Raw genomic sequence first — 13,979 nt, 5'->3', positions numbered from 1 at the left:
AGCCTCTCTCCATCCTTCCTGAGAAATGCTGGGTTATTAATTAGCAGCCAAGGCTTTCTTATCTCCCCCACTGACAAGTCTTTCTCCAAAGACAGAGCCCTGTTGCCCCCTCCTCCCCTCCACCCGCCGTGTTAGGATTCATCAGCTGTTCTTTGTCATTGGCCTTTGTTCCCATTTTTCTAATGGGCTCCCACGTCAGGAAAAATCCATTTTGCAACAGGAACAGGCTTCCACACCAATAGATTATAATTGAAAAGATAAACTACGGAGAGGAAGGAAAGGACAGACCATTTTCCCTAATCCCTACAAAGCTAGAAAACGTTGGCCTCAGGTTCTGGGGTTGCTGATGGACCCTGAGGAGCAGTTAATGCCAGTCTATGCAGACAAGAGCTCTTGTTCAGGCACAGAAACAGAGAAAGCACAGCCCAGACAACAGACAGCAAGAGAGGAAGAGATCCAGAAGCTGCAAGAAGTAGTGCCTAGACTGAGACAGGAAAAGACTCAGAACAGAGACATTGCTTTGAATACTAGTACTATCATGTCATTTGCTTCTGCTTGGCAAGCACTGCATTCCCATACTCTTTCTCTCTCTCTCTCTTTATTTTCCTTTCCTTTCCTTTCCTTTCCTTTCCTTTCTTTTCCTTTCCTTTCCCTTCCTTTCCCTTCCTTCCTTCCTTCCTTCCATCCTTCCATCCTTCTTTCCTTCCACTCTTCCTTACCAGAGTAACTGCTGAGGTCTGGATTCTGGGAATGCAAGGGATTGAACTGAGAACTTTCGAGCTTCAGGCATAAAGTATATTTGCATAGCTGCTATGCTATTTCCCCCTGCCCTTATTTCATCTTTCTGGCCTCCCTAAAACATTGGTGAAATGTAGATGTTAACTAAAAGTTGTGCTCAATAGTACATCATTGTAAGCACAACAGTTGTGATTTGAATCGGGGCTTTCTGATGCCAAGTCCAGGCTCTTGAGCTGGGCCTCCGAGGGGACTTAAGACTAAGCTGGAAACTACTTAGTGGAAGGCTGGACAAAGATTTGGAGAAGGGATTTCTTAGTTCTAATCAGAAGACAGTACCTCAGCTCTTTTGTTTCACCCTTGGGACCTGGGTAGAATCCTAGAGACTAGCATTATGGCCTGCCTTGTCTCTTTTTCTCTGGAAAGTGTAAGTGCTTCAAATTGTCTCCCAACTATCAAGCAGATACCAGTGATCCTTGGAAGGATCTCTTCCAGAGATATGCCTAAGGGTGTGTGTGTGTGTGTGTGTGTGTGTGTGTGTGTGTGTGTTTAGGGGAACCTGAAGCCTGAGTTATTCTGTTCTGGGGCTCACAGACATGTCCCATTAATAACATGTTCAGCTGTGGCTTGTAAATTTATTAGGAGAACCTGGGATAATTAAAATTCAGGCTGGGGGAGGGGTGGCAAAGAGTATTTGTTTCCTTTCCTTCTTTCAGAAATCCAGGCTGAACTACCAGTGGGGATAATTAGCAGAGTCCAAACACAGAAGGAATTAATGCTCCTGAAAAAGCTGTGATGAGGAGAGACAATGTTGGGCTAATTACGGTCACACTGAGCTTTCGGACTAGGTTCCTACTCCCATCTTCATTAGGGGCTTCAGAGATAAGCCAAAGACTAATGTGGGATGTTATATAGCTAACAGAAAGTTGGCATTAACTTAAGTATCATTACTATTATTATTTTGGCAGATGCTAACTGTACCTTTCCACCTGATTGATCCGGGCAGGCAGCCTCTCAGTTCAAGGCTTAGGTGGTGTGTGTGTGTGTGTGTGTGTGTGTGTGTGTGTGTGTGTGTGTGTGTGTGTGTGTGTGTGTGTTGGGGTGGGAAGCAGAGAGAGAACCAGAAAGATTCTTTTCCTTCCCCTGCTCGCCAAACTCCTTTATACCTACCTGCAGCTAATAAGAGGAGAGATCTGCCTGTGTGCACAGGGGCAGAGCCAACAGTTCAGCACCCCTAACAGAAGAAGGGGCCAGGTAGTTTCATTATAGCTAAAGCCTGATGAGCTGAGTGTCTTGCCTAGTTACTGCCCAAGGCTTCCTGGTCTTAGTTCTTAAGTGCCACTCAATACTTCAGACCCTGAGGTCTTGTTCTCCAAATCAGGACAAGTAGGGGTAACATCTAGCTCAGTCAGGATTTTCTTCTACCCTAGCTCCCTCACTCTGGACAGGCCTATAGAGACCCTGAAGAAACTTGGTCTGTCCCAGATGCCTCTGTCCCAGCCCTATTTACAGCCACATGGAATATCCCCAACTCTGTGGGCATGGAGGACAGAATAATATCAGAACACTTAGAAAAGGATACTTTTTTTGAGCAGAGCTTAGAGGGATGCAACATTGTGGATCTACCACCCTCATTCCTGAAGTTTTCCCAGTTATAGGGAGAAGAAAACTTCTAGAAATATAAATTTAAGAGCTCTGCAACTGCTGGGTATTGGATGCTGGTTCTCAAACCCCAAAGCTCCAGGTCATTCTATAGAGCTAGCATATCATAGTCATGAACCCATTGCACCCCTCCTCCAAGAAGAAGAAGCTGAAGCTACTTCCTCCTAGCAATGAAAGAGAGTGGCTGATTGTTTAGTTATGAAAACAAGACTTTTGTGTTTTGGTGAAATGCTGTGCAGTTAATTTGCCTTCACAAGCAGGAGAAATAGTATGTGTTGTGAAAAGCCAACTTCAAAGCCAGGCGGCTGCATCACAGGACAGCTACAGAATCCCCATAGAAGTGGGGGGAGAAAAGTCACCAATATCTAATAGCAAAGACAAGCTAAGAAAGAACCATGCTTGGCCTCTAATTTGGGATGGGCAGGAAAGTTCATGACCTCCTATCAGATTCTTGCATTTTTAAAATATTTTTTAAAAAATATTTATTTATTCTCTTTTGTTGCCCTTGTTGTTTTATTGTTGTTGTTACTGATGTCATCATTGTTGGATAGGACAGAGAGAAATGGAGAGACGAGGGGAAGACAGAGAGGGGGAGAGAAAGATAGACACCTGCAGACCTGCTTCACTGTCTGTGAAGCGACTCTCCTGTAGGTGGGGATCAGGGGGCTTGAACCAGGATCCTTATGCTGGTCCTTGCGCTTTGTGCCACCTGTGCTTAACCTCTTGCATTTTTTTTAACACTTCTGCATCACTCAAATCTAGAACGCAGTGCTACCCATGTCCAGTGCACTGCAGCTTGGCTGGAAGTTCACTTATCTTTGTAAGGCAAATGGCACCGAAAAAGGCAGAGAACTTCTTCTCAGTATTTATTTCTCCTCTTTTTCAAGAAAAAGGGGAACCTTGCTTTTAAAGGGGACCATTTGTACAGAGGTATCTTCTAGTCAGGATCTGAGATTTTCTGTGAAATTCCAAGGACAGAGCCTGGCCTATGGGAGGGACCTGGGAACTGACTGGAGAGCATGAATCTCCCTTCTTGAATCTCAAGATGTTACTAGAAATTCCATGAGCTAGATAGAGACTTAGAGCAGGAGGAAGGCAGGGGGAAGAGCATAAAATGGTAAAGGGAATTGGGAATGCTCTAGTCACTTGCATTTTTCATGAAACTGCAAATGAAAAACCTGGCATTTCTGGACCTAGGCAATGGCACTAGCTGCAGAAAGAGGCTCAGAGCAGGGCTAGCAGCTAGCTAGGGGTCTGATTCTGAAAACCATGGCATCTCCACAAACTCCATGCTCAGCTAACCCCCCAAGATCCTAGAGCTTTCTGCTATGATTAAGGGTCTCATTCTGCCTCCCCCATCCTTTTCAGCCCCCCAGCTTAGCCTCCGGGGCTTCCTGAGGCTTGTGACTCAGCAGCCAAAGTTAAAGTTCCCTAGGGCTGACAATTCAAACTCTGCTTTCTGAAGCAGCCTGCAGAGAAAGCATACTGATTCATTGGGGTCTGCCAGCTCTTTGTCCTCAGCCTACCCATCCAGGTCCTTATCATTCCAGACTACAGGGTGGGCCCCCAGAGTTAGAACACCAGTGTCTCCCAGTATCAGTATGCGCTGTACAAAAGCATTCCCAGGGACTCCCCCCCCACACACACACCCATGTTCCTGCCCTGCTGTTCTGCACAGATACCAGAGGCAGCTTCTACCCCAGGTAAAATTTGACAGGTGTGTTCCCACTTTGAATGATCACCTTTAGACTTTGAGGGATCAGGTCCGGCATGAACAGTCCCACTGGAAATAGATCAAGGGAGGAAAGAGTGGAAGAGAGCTAGGGGGTGGGGAGGGGTCAGCAAGAAAACCTCCTGACTGGGGGAAATTGTGTGGGGTGGTGGGGTATAGGGACTTGGGTGGTCTAGGAGGTGATGGGAAGAGGAAATGAAAGTCTAATAATACTTCCTGGGCCTAAAGTATTCTGGGATTCTTCCAGAGGGAGAACCGACCTGTCTGCTTGTCACAGCCCCTATCACTGTGCCATTTGAAAGTTCTTCTTCATGTTTAACCTTAATCTTTTCTGCTGCAGCCACCAATCCATTGGTTCACCTTCGCTAGAGAGAAACGTCCCCCAACCCACATAGAGCAGAGGCAGGCTCCACTCACCCCAAGGCCGAACACAGCCTTCTCACCTACGCAAGCCTCCCTTTAGCCCACTGCCCTTTTCCAACCCCAGAGACTTTTCCCTTAATCCAGAATCTAGCTGCATCTCCAGCCTTTGACTTCAAGTGACAAGAGGGGCACCGACAGCTTTGGCCTTTGGGGAGTTTGCCCCACCTGTACATGCTCCACTCAGGAGCTTCTGCCCAGAAGAAAGGCGTGGAGACGAAATTCCCACCTCTCTGAGGCCCCTCTTCGTGTTCTGGGCAAAGCCTCTGGGTGCCCCTCCGCCCCGTAACCCCAGGCCCAATGTCCCTGGGTTCAGATGGGTTGACCAACAAGAAGGGGTAGCGATTCCGGAGCTAGAAGAACCCCAGTGCTTGGTCCCTGCAGGTCTTCCCCACCCCCCACTCCGCATTCCCTCGAGGCCTCGCACTGTCCCCAGCCCCTCCCCCACGAGGGACCGCGACCCGCTCCTCGCCCCTGCCCGGGAACCTCGGGTCGTTTGGATCTGGACAAAGGAGCCCGGCTGCAGCAGGAGAGCGTTGCCGCGCAGCCTTGGTGCAGCAGGTAAATACCGGGCCGGCCAGCCGCCACGCTGCCACCCTTCCGCCAGGGCGCGACACGCCAGCCTGGCTGTCGCGACTCTCCCGAGACGCCGCCGCTGCACACCGGGCCGGGCCCCGCAGGGCTGGGGCTCCCGACTCACCGACTCCCGCGAGCTCGACTCGGCTCGGGCTCCCGCCGGGGCTCGGCAACCACCCGGAGCCGCGACCCGTGCAGGATTCGCGCGGTTCCGGGGCTCAGGCTTAGCGAAGTCGGCGGTAGGCACCGGCTCAGACGCGCACCGGCCGGGAGTCCGAGTGAGTCAGACTGAGATCCAGGGAGCTAGTTATACTGAGGGGGGGGGGGGGGGAAGAGCAAGGCCGTGACACCTCCCCCACCCCGCCCCCTCCCCCAGCGGAGACACAGGGAGCCACTTGCAGCCCGGGAGACACCCCGACACAAAGCCCTCGTGCCAGTCGCAGCCCTAAGTTTTTCCCGGAGAGACCCGGGGGTCTCGGGCGGCGCGCCTCGAGAGGACAGATCTACGGACCCACAGACCGACAGGCGGGTCCCGGGACGTTGACCTGCCCGAGCATAGTCACTTGCTCCGCCGGGATGTCCCTGGTCGCCTGCTCGCTCCACTGATCCCTCCCCCGGCAGATGGTCCGCAGAATAAGCAGACAGACTAGGGAAACTGAGACCCCCAGAGGCGACTCCTCTCAGGAGCCAAGCTTTCCGCGGGGTCAACTTTGGTAGCGCCCGCCAGGGTGGGGTGGGGGGTGTCAGGGGGATTATCTTTGTGCCCCCCCCCTTAAGACTACCCGCTTGCCCTGGCTGAGGCTGGCCCCCGCATCCAGAGTTTTCTCTCTAGGTTCCCAGTTCTGAGCGCCAGGGCTCGGGGTGGGGAGCAGCAAGGGCGAAGATGCGGAAAGAAGGGGGCCTGGGCTCTGCCTTTACCTGCGCCGGCAGCGCTCGGGCTCCGCTCTGGGGGCTGCAGCTCGAAGCTCCGACAAGTCTCCACGTCCAGCCCGAGAGGGGGCGGCCGGGCCCGGCACAGCGAGGCCAGGAGCGCGAGCGCCGCTTGGCACCTAGGCCCCCCGGCTCCCCACACCCCGCTCATGCCCGGGAAGCCCCAACCCTGCTAGAGGCAGCAGGAACCCGCACAGCTCCGGGACTGGGGCGGGGCAAGGCGGCCCCACGAAGACCCTCCCCGCAACCGCCCCCAGCGGCTCTGCTCTGCTTTTAATCGCTTCCCCGCAGGGTCTCCGCCCCTCACGTGGCATCCCGCGGCAGCTGGCAAGTCTGGCGCCTGGCGACCGCCCCCTCAACACTCGGACACCGGCCTGTGTCCGGGTGGGCTCGAGGCGGGCGAACCTTCTGGTCCCACACCCTAGAGGCCCGGGAAGAGCCTGGGGTCTGATCTGCATTCACTGCGGGGGAGGCCTTAGTTTCTCTATTTGCAAGTGTTTCACCGGCTGCTTGGGGTGTAAAGTCAGTGCTGGTGAAAGTGTCACATGCCACACAAGCGGCGGCCAGGTAAATAAACCCTTCACAGGATGAAGGATGCGTGGGGCGGCAGGAGAACACCGGGAGAAGTTAGCCACACCGGCTCCGAGTCCCAGTTTCAGAGGCCGAAGACCTCGAGACTGTGGGGCCACAGGAACTGCAGAAAGACTTGTGAGCCCCGCAATTCTGCGGTCCGCGGACCCAGCGTGGTTGCTATGACAACGGGAGACAGCGGCTGTCTCTCTACATGGCAACGGGAGGGGGAAAGTTTCAGGCGGATGGGAGTTAGGTGGTAGGGGGTAAAGCGCATCTGCAGAGTGCGCTGTCTTCCCAGAAAGCTTGCTGTAGCACCTCCGAAGATGTCATGTGCTGCCACTGAGCAGAAAGACAGGTAACAGCGCGGGAGCAGTGAGTGAGGTTTAACTGGAGCCAGAGCTCCCCTCTAGGAACTGTGGCATGAGGTCCGAGAACAGATTGGCAGAGGCTCCCCGAAGCGCTCCACCCCCCCTCCCCCAAGATGCCAGGTTCGCCAGTGAGGGCCGCACTGCTGGGAGCACTGTCGCGGGAGTCGCGCAGGCCGCTTGCCTGGCGATGCGGGGGTGGGGGGGAGCTCACCCCGGAACTCCAAGATTTGTGTCCCTTTTGCCTTCCCGGATCTGAGATGGAAACTTTAGCTGTAGCTTCTGGAAGCCGCGGGGCTGGTGTGTACCGGGGTGGCGGGCGGGGGAGGTGGGTCTCTCTCTGCTAATTAACAGGCTAATTGGAAGTGGCTCGGGTAGTGACTCACGTTCTGGGGCGGGGGGGGGGGGGGATTCGGAGCTTCGGCTCCCAGCGGTCTCCACCGCGCACCATCTGGGCACGCCGGGCCAGGGAGTCCTGGGGCTGCGAAGCCCGGGCTCAGAGGACCCAGCCGAGGCCTGGGAGGACCCGGCTTAACCCGCCGCTGGTTCGTTCCTCCAGGGACTTGTCCCTTGGCTCTGTCCACGGTGCTGAAGACCTAGTTGGACAAGCACAGGATGGGGGTTGAGCTCCACTCCCCCCCCCACCCCGCCCCTCAGATTCCACCCTGACCTCTGGAATTTGTGTGAAAGCAGAAGGCTAGAAATTCAGGCTGGAGTCCCCTTCAAGCATGACCGGGAGACCTTTGCGATCCAGACTGTCTTCCTGGGGTAGGTGCTCAGTGGCTGTTCCAAGAACAGGTGAGGCTGTGGAGTCTCCATTCACTTTGCAGTGTGTGTCTAGAACCCACCTGCGGAACCCCAAAGCTCCATCACATTCCCCTCCACCATGCAAAGCACAGCTCAATGGGCACCGGACAAGGAAAGACTAGCGCTATGAGGAGGCCGCTTGCTACTCTCTCATTAGCAGTTTCCGGGAAGGCAGGTTTGTGTTTATGTAAAATACAAATGGAGATGAACTGCTCTCTGCCCGTGTTTATAGCAACTCTCACTCCGCTGCTATTGCTCCCTCCTCCTCTCGAGTTCCCAATTCGCAGAACAAAGCGCCTTGTTTTGCCTTTGCAGAGGATCAGAAAACACAGGAATGTTCCAAGGGCTCCGGCTTGGGATACAGGGAAATCAATATTTCGCTTCCAACGAGTGAGTGAATTTGCATCTAAACGGAAGGCAGAGGGGTCTGTTCAGAGCAGAGCAGGTGGCAGGAGCTGAGAATTAGCAGATAATTTCTCATTGTTCCCGGCTCCAGCCTCCACACTCGGCAGGCGGTTCTGCAGTGTCTCTGGCAGCCCCGCAGCAGCTCTGGTCTGGACCTGGCGTTGCTCAGCCAAACAGAGAGAAAGAGATTCTGTTCTGACAGGGCTGCGGGGAGGGGCTAGGGTTCCCGGGTCAGTCAATAACTATTGAATTTGGATAGTATTCGTGTATGTGTGAGAGAGACAGACAACAAGAAAGAGACACTAAGACAGAGACAGAGGCTGAGAAATAATACAAGATACAGAGAATAGAGACAGAATGACTGATACATCTATAAAAAGACACTCATTCAGGAAAAAGAGATAAAAGAAAATGTTTTATTTTTGAAAATATTGTTTGCTTATTTATTGGATAGAGACAGAGAGAAATTGAGAGGGGAGTGGGAGATAGAGGGAAAGTGAAAGACACCTGCAACACTGCTTCACTGCTTGCAAAGATATCTCTGCAGGAAGGAACAGGGGCTTGAACCCTGGTCCTTGCATACTGTGACATGTGGGCTCAACCAGGTTTACCACAATCCAGTCCCTTTACATTAAAACTTGAGGAGGTGACTCAATAATAGAGGCCAAGCTTTGCATGTGTGGGATCCTGGATTCAAAACCCAATTTCTTGCACCACATGAAATGGCTAATTGGTGATCTGCTTTTACTCCCTCTCAATTAAAAATACTTCTAAAAAGAAAGAATTAAAAAAAAATCCACCTTGCCTGTCACCTTGTTACCCTCCCCATTTTAGGTCAGTTGTTGATATCTGTGATTACATAACCAGCTACACAACAGAAAAAGAAACCTTTGTGTGAAGATGGCAACTTCTCCAGAATCCTTTTCCCTTTGCAAGTCTAATCCCAGATTACGGCTATGCTTTTTCCAATATAAACAGACCAAATTTGAACTACTAGAACCAGGAAAGGAAGGATGTAAGAAGGATGCTATCTCTCAGAGTAAGGCCATTCTAAACATCAGTTTAGGAATGGAAAAGCAAGGAGCAGCAGAGGCAGTTAGTATGGCATAGTGGCAAAAAGGCATTGGGCAGAATGCCAGGAGGCCAGCTTCTAGGACCTGAGCACCTAACCTGACAAGGGGCAGCCATGTTCCCTATCAGGATATCAATTTCCTTATCTGTAAGATGACAAGGTTGAAAGAAAAGCTCTTTGAAGCTCCTTCCAGCAACAGCACTCTAGGATTTTTCATGAGAGGGAAAGGAAGCTGATTGGGGAGAGGAAGGAGAAAGGCAGGCAGAAAGCTGCATTATCCAAAATCTTTAGGAACCTACAGGGGTATCACAGATGTCAGGGACACTTTGGGCCTCCCCTCCTACATTGCTCCTATCTTATCTACAGTCACTGCTATAAATCTTGAGCCTAGTCCTCCTTATTCCCAAGGCCAAACTACTCACAAGGAGAGAATTGCATTGGAGGTGGGGTGGGAGGTAAATGAGAAAAGGCCAAAACCAGAGAACTTCTACTCTCTTCCCTCCCCTCTCCCTGGTCATATCCAAAGCACCCCTCTCTCATGTCCCTCCATCCCCAGTTCTACTAGGCAATGATCTGACTACACTTGGTCCAGTTCCCATGTTGCTCTGAGAAGCAATGTTCTGTTACATTATGCTGCAAATAAAATAGATTAAAATACAATAATAATTTCTAATAGAACATTAGACCTCAGTGGGAATTGCTAATGCTGGAGGCGGGAAGAATGAGCTCCTTTGACATGAGCCAATGTGTCATATTGTCTTTCCATCTCAATGCAGTTTCTAAATACGGAGCCCTTTCCCCATTCCCTCCACTCCTCTAAGCCCCCAGCAGAGATGTAGAGGGAGCAACTTAATGTTAGTAGCTGGATTGTCTGACATGCTGGGAGATACAGAGAAGTAGACTCAAGCAGACTTACTGCTTTGCCCAGTGGATCAAATTTGAGAGACTCAGACCTCAACTTGAGGGAACCCAGATGTCCTCTCCTGACCTCCCCCAGCTCCTTGCTACTAAGGCACATGGTCACTTTCAACAAAAATTAAAAATTTACTCTAAGAAGACATATCTGATGAACATGTCCTATACTGAGGGATAGGAGTGACTTTACACCATCATTTGGAAAAAATCTCTGTTGTGGAATCCCCATGGGATTTCAACCAGAACAGCTTTATCAGTATTTCCCACAGATGTCATCCTTTTCTCCCCACTCCTCCCAGTCCCCACATAGCAATTCTGGCTAAATCTGGTGACTTCTAAAAGCTATGCCACTCCTAGCCATCATAAGAGTTTTCAGAGGTTTCTCCTTGCCTGGAAAGATGTAGAAGTGCAGAGTCCAAGTATTTTCTAGAAGAATGTAGTCCTTCCTTTACAGTAGGAAAGAGATTTGACAATCCAAACCTTCCAAGGAAGAGGCGTATTTGCCTCTCTCTTATTCCTGCTCTATTTCAAAGGTTTTCTTTCTCTTCTATGTTTTTTGTTCAAGTACACAGTATTCCAGATCAGATTTGAGAAGACTGGACAGAGTTTACAGATTCTGGCCTGACTTTGTGGGCTAAACTAGGCTGGGGGTTGAGGAAGCAGAGGCAAATATAAAGTTAAAGGGCAGCAGCATCCCTGAAAGAGACTCAGATGGACCATATCATGGTGGGTCTGGGGCTCTCTGAATTACTGAGAAGTGAGAATGATCTTGGAGTTGAAAAGCTAGGGAGGAAACAAATGCACTCCTTTTCACACTGACCTTGTGTGTAGAAGGAAGAACACAGGTTTGGGGGAATAAAACAGATGTGTATTCAAATTTTCAGCCTAACATTTATCAACTATCTGTTATAGTGCTGTATGTTCATTCTGGCTGCCTCATCTGTAAAATGGGAAAGCCAAGGCATACATTATAATATATGAGGAGTTGATGTGTTAGTTTAAATACCTACTATACTATGACTCACAGAAGGAGGTGAAAATGTTATCCTTATTCTTCCTTCTCATAGATAACCAAAGGACATCAGAGGGAGGCAGATTATGGGTTAACCATGCTTTTCCATCAAGGAAGTCCTTGAAAATGGTTAAGAGGGAATGTATCTCATTTAATGTTTCAACATCTCCAATATGCAGGATGGATAGATGCTAATAGTCCACTTGGCAATTGAGGATATTAAGTGACTTGTCCTTGATCACATAAATGAGAGATAACAGAAAACTAGAATTTAAGCTTTTACTCCTGGGAGACAGCATGATGGTTATGCAAAAAGACACTTTATGCCTGAGACTCCCAAGTTCCAGATTCAATCTCCAGCACCACTATCAGCCAGAGCTATATTTCTCTCTATTTCTCTTTCTTCCTTTTTAGCTCTAGCTCTCATGTTAAAATAAAGTATTTTTCCTTTTAAATATTTATCTATTTATCTTGGAAAGAGATAAATTAAAAGGAAGGGAGAGATAAGGAGAAGAGAGGCAACTGCAGTCCTGCTCTACTACTCATGAAGCCTCTTCCCTGCAGTTGGGAACTGGGGGCTTGAACCAGGTCCTTGTGCATTGTAATGTGTGTGCTCAACCAGGTGTGCCACCAAAGGATATTTTTTCCCAAGGGGAAAAATGGGGGTGTCCTGGGTAAGCACATTGTTATCATGTACAAGGATCCAGGTCCAGGTCCCAGGTTCCCATTTGTAACAGGGGTGCTTCACAAACAATGAAGCAGTGCTGCATATGCCTCTCTTTCTCTTTCCATATCTACCTTCTATGTCTTATCAAATAAAATGAAGAGAGGAAAGGAGTGGGGGATAGCCACTGGGAAGATTAGATTCATCATGTAGGCACAGAGCTCCAATGACAACCCTGGTGGCAAAAACAAAACAAAAGAATTTTTTTTTCAAAAATCTTCAGTTATTTTATTTGGCTTCATAACAAATGACAGAGCAATGGAAAATTTATTCCCATGTCTCTTTGAAGTTCCCAACCCCCTGACCTTAGCTATGCTCATTGTCTCTTGAACCCAGTTGCTGGCTCAGAAGAAAGTAGTGTCGTTGATAAAACACAGAACTGAGGTCAGACAGCTTCATGGTTCAGGACATATGTGGTTGCCTCACTCTTGACAGAGAGGTTCCTCAGAGGGCAGCTTGAGACATCGTTGCTGCATCTGGCTTGTGTCCTGTGGTCAGAGCCAAGGTTCCAGGAAAGAGTCAACCCATGATTCTTGTGTAAAACCAAGACCCCAAAGATTAAAATTCTCCCTACAGGAGCCTAGAGAGAGTTTCCAATCTCAGGACTATAGCTTTTCCACTAATGAAAAGTAACCAGAGGACATGTCAAAATTAAATTGACAAATACAAAAAGGTCCTGTCAAAACCAGGAAGCCTTAATTCTTGATTCCAATAGAACCTGAGTAGGAAGCATCAACAAAGCAACCTTAGCTTTGGACCAGGAGCCTGTATGTAGCTCCCCTGTGGAAGTAAGAACCCGGAGCTCCTGAAGAGAACACACCTGTTCACCAGATTTAAACTCTCCATTCAGTAGAGTTAAAATCCTTTTCCTTCCCATCCCCCCCCCAACCCTAACTACATTTATGCTGTTTGCTAGAGAAACAATAAACAATTTTAGTGAATTGGCCCCCAACCTTTCCTAATAGCTATGTGTGTTTATAAAGTGAGCTACAGTTTTACACAATGCTCTCACAGGGGTTACTCAGTTTTATACTAATGATAAGATTGAGAAATGGATATTACTATGCTTATTTCAATGGTGAGGTCTCAGAGAGGTGAAAAAAAATAACAGATTTGGGATTACAAGTTTGAAATAAGGGATGGGGAGACAGCATAATGTTTATGCAAGAGACTTTTACATCTGAGACTCTGAGGTCCCAGGTTCAATCCCCAGCACCACCACAATCCAGAGTTGAGCAGTGAGGTGGTCTCTTTCTGTTTATCTTTCTCATTGCATTGCTCTAATAAAAATAAATAAGATATTTAAAAAACCAAGCTTGCGGTTAAGCGCACATGTTGCGAAGCACAAAGACTGGTGTAAGGATCCCAGTTTGAGCCCCCAGATCCCCACCTACAGTGAAGTCACTTCACAGGTCTGCAGGTGTCTGTCTTTCTCTCCCCCTCTCTGTCTTCCCTTTGTTTCTCCATTTGGCTTATACTCACAGTGATCATCCCTGCCTCGTCTTCTAACCCACCCAACTTCTCATGCTTTTGCTAATGGCTCCTGCAGTTCCTCTGCTCTTGTTCCATCCACAGATTCTGGAACATTACACATGATTATCTCTGTCCTGAACACCTTTTCTCTTTTCTTACCACCTAGTTGGTTCCCACAGTATGAAATGGAATATAGAGATTAGTAGCATGGGCTTTGGAGCTAAAATTCCTGGGTTAATCTTAGATCTGTTATGTATTAGCTGGGTGACATTTGGGTAAGTTACTAAACCTTTCTCTACCTCAATTTTCTTGTCGGTAATAATGGGTGTGATGGGTGTTCCGGGAGGTGGCGTAGTGGATAAAGCATTGGCTTCTCAACCATGAGGTCCTGAGTTTGGTCCCTGGCAGCACATGTACCAGAGTGATGTCTTGTTCTTTCCCTCCTCCTATCTTTCTCATGAATAAATAAATAAATTCAAAAAAATTTTTAAAGTATATATATGGGTGTGATGGTATTAGCAGCCTTCTTATTAGTTTACTGAGAGGTTTAAATACTAAATACTAAGCATGTGATAAAT

The 13,979-nt window shown here is 49.0% G+C and overlaps 1 protein-coding gene and 1 long non-coding RNA gene across 2 annotated transcripts in view; one reads left to right on the top strand and one right to left on the bottom strand.

Annotated features, from left to right (window-relative positions):
- Nucleotides 1-6,214, bottom strand: part of SYT6 (synaptotagmin 6) — a 72,105-nt gene extending 65,891 nt beyond the window's left edge. Inside the window, exon 1 of the mRNA XM_060201843.1 lies at nucleotides 6,044-6,214. Coding sequence (XP_060057826.1) covers nucleotides 6,044-6,206 — 163 coding nt within the window. The 5' untranslated portion in view covers nucleotides 6,207-6,214. The remainder of the gene's footprint in view (nucleotides 1-6,043) is intronic.
- Nucleotides 1-13,979, top strand: part of LOC132541380 (uncharacterized) — a 621,539-nt gene that overhangs the window by 245,991 nt on the left and 361,569 nt on the right. The window lies entirely within an intron of this gene.

This window comes from Erinaceus europaeus, chromosome 11 (assembly GCF_950295315.1).
Source record: "Erinaceus europaeus chromosome 11, mEriEur2.1, whole genome shotgun sequence".
In the NCBI taxonomy this organism is placed as follows: Eukaryota; Metazoa; Chordata; class Mammalia; order Eulipotyphla; family Erinaceidae; genus Erinaceus; species Erinaceus europaeus.
This window is presented reverse-complemented; position numbering and strand designations above follow the sequence as displayed.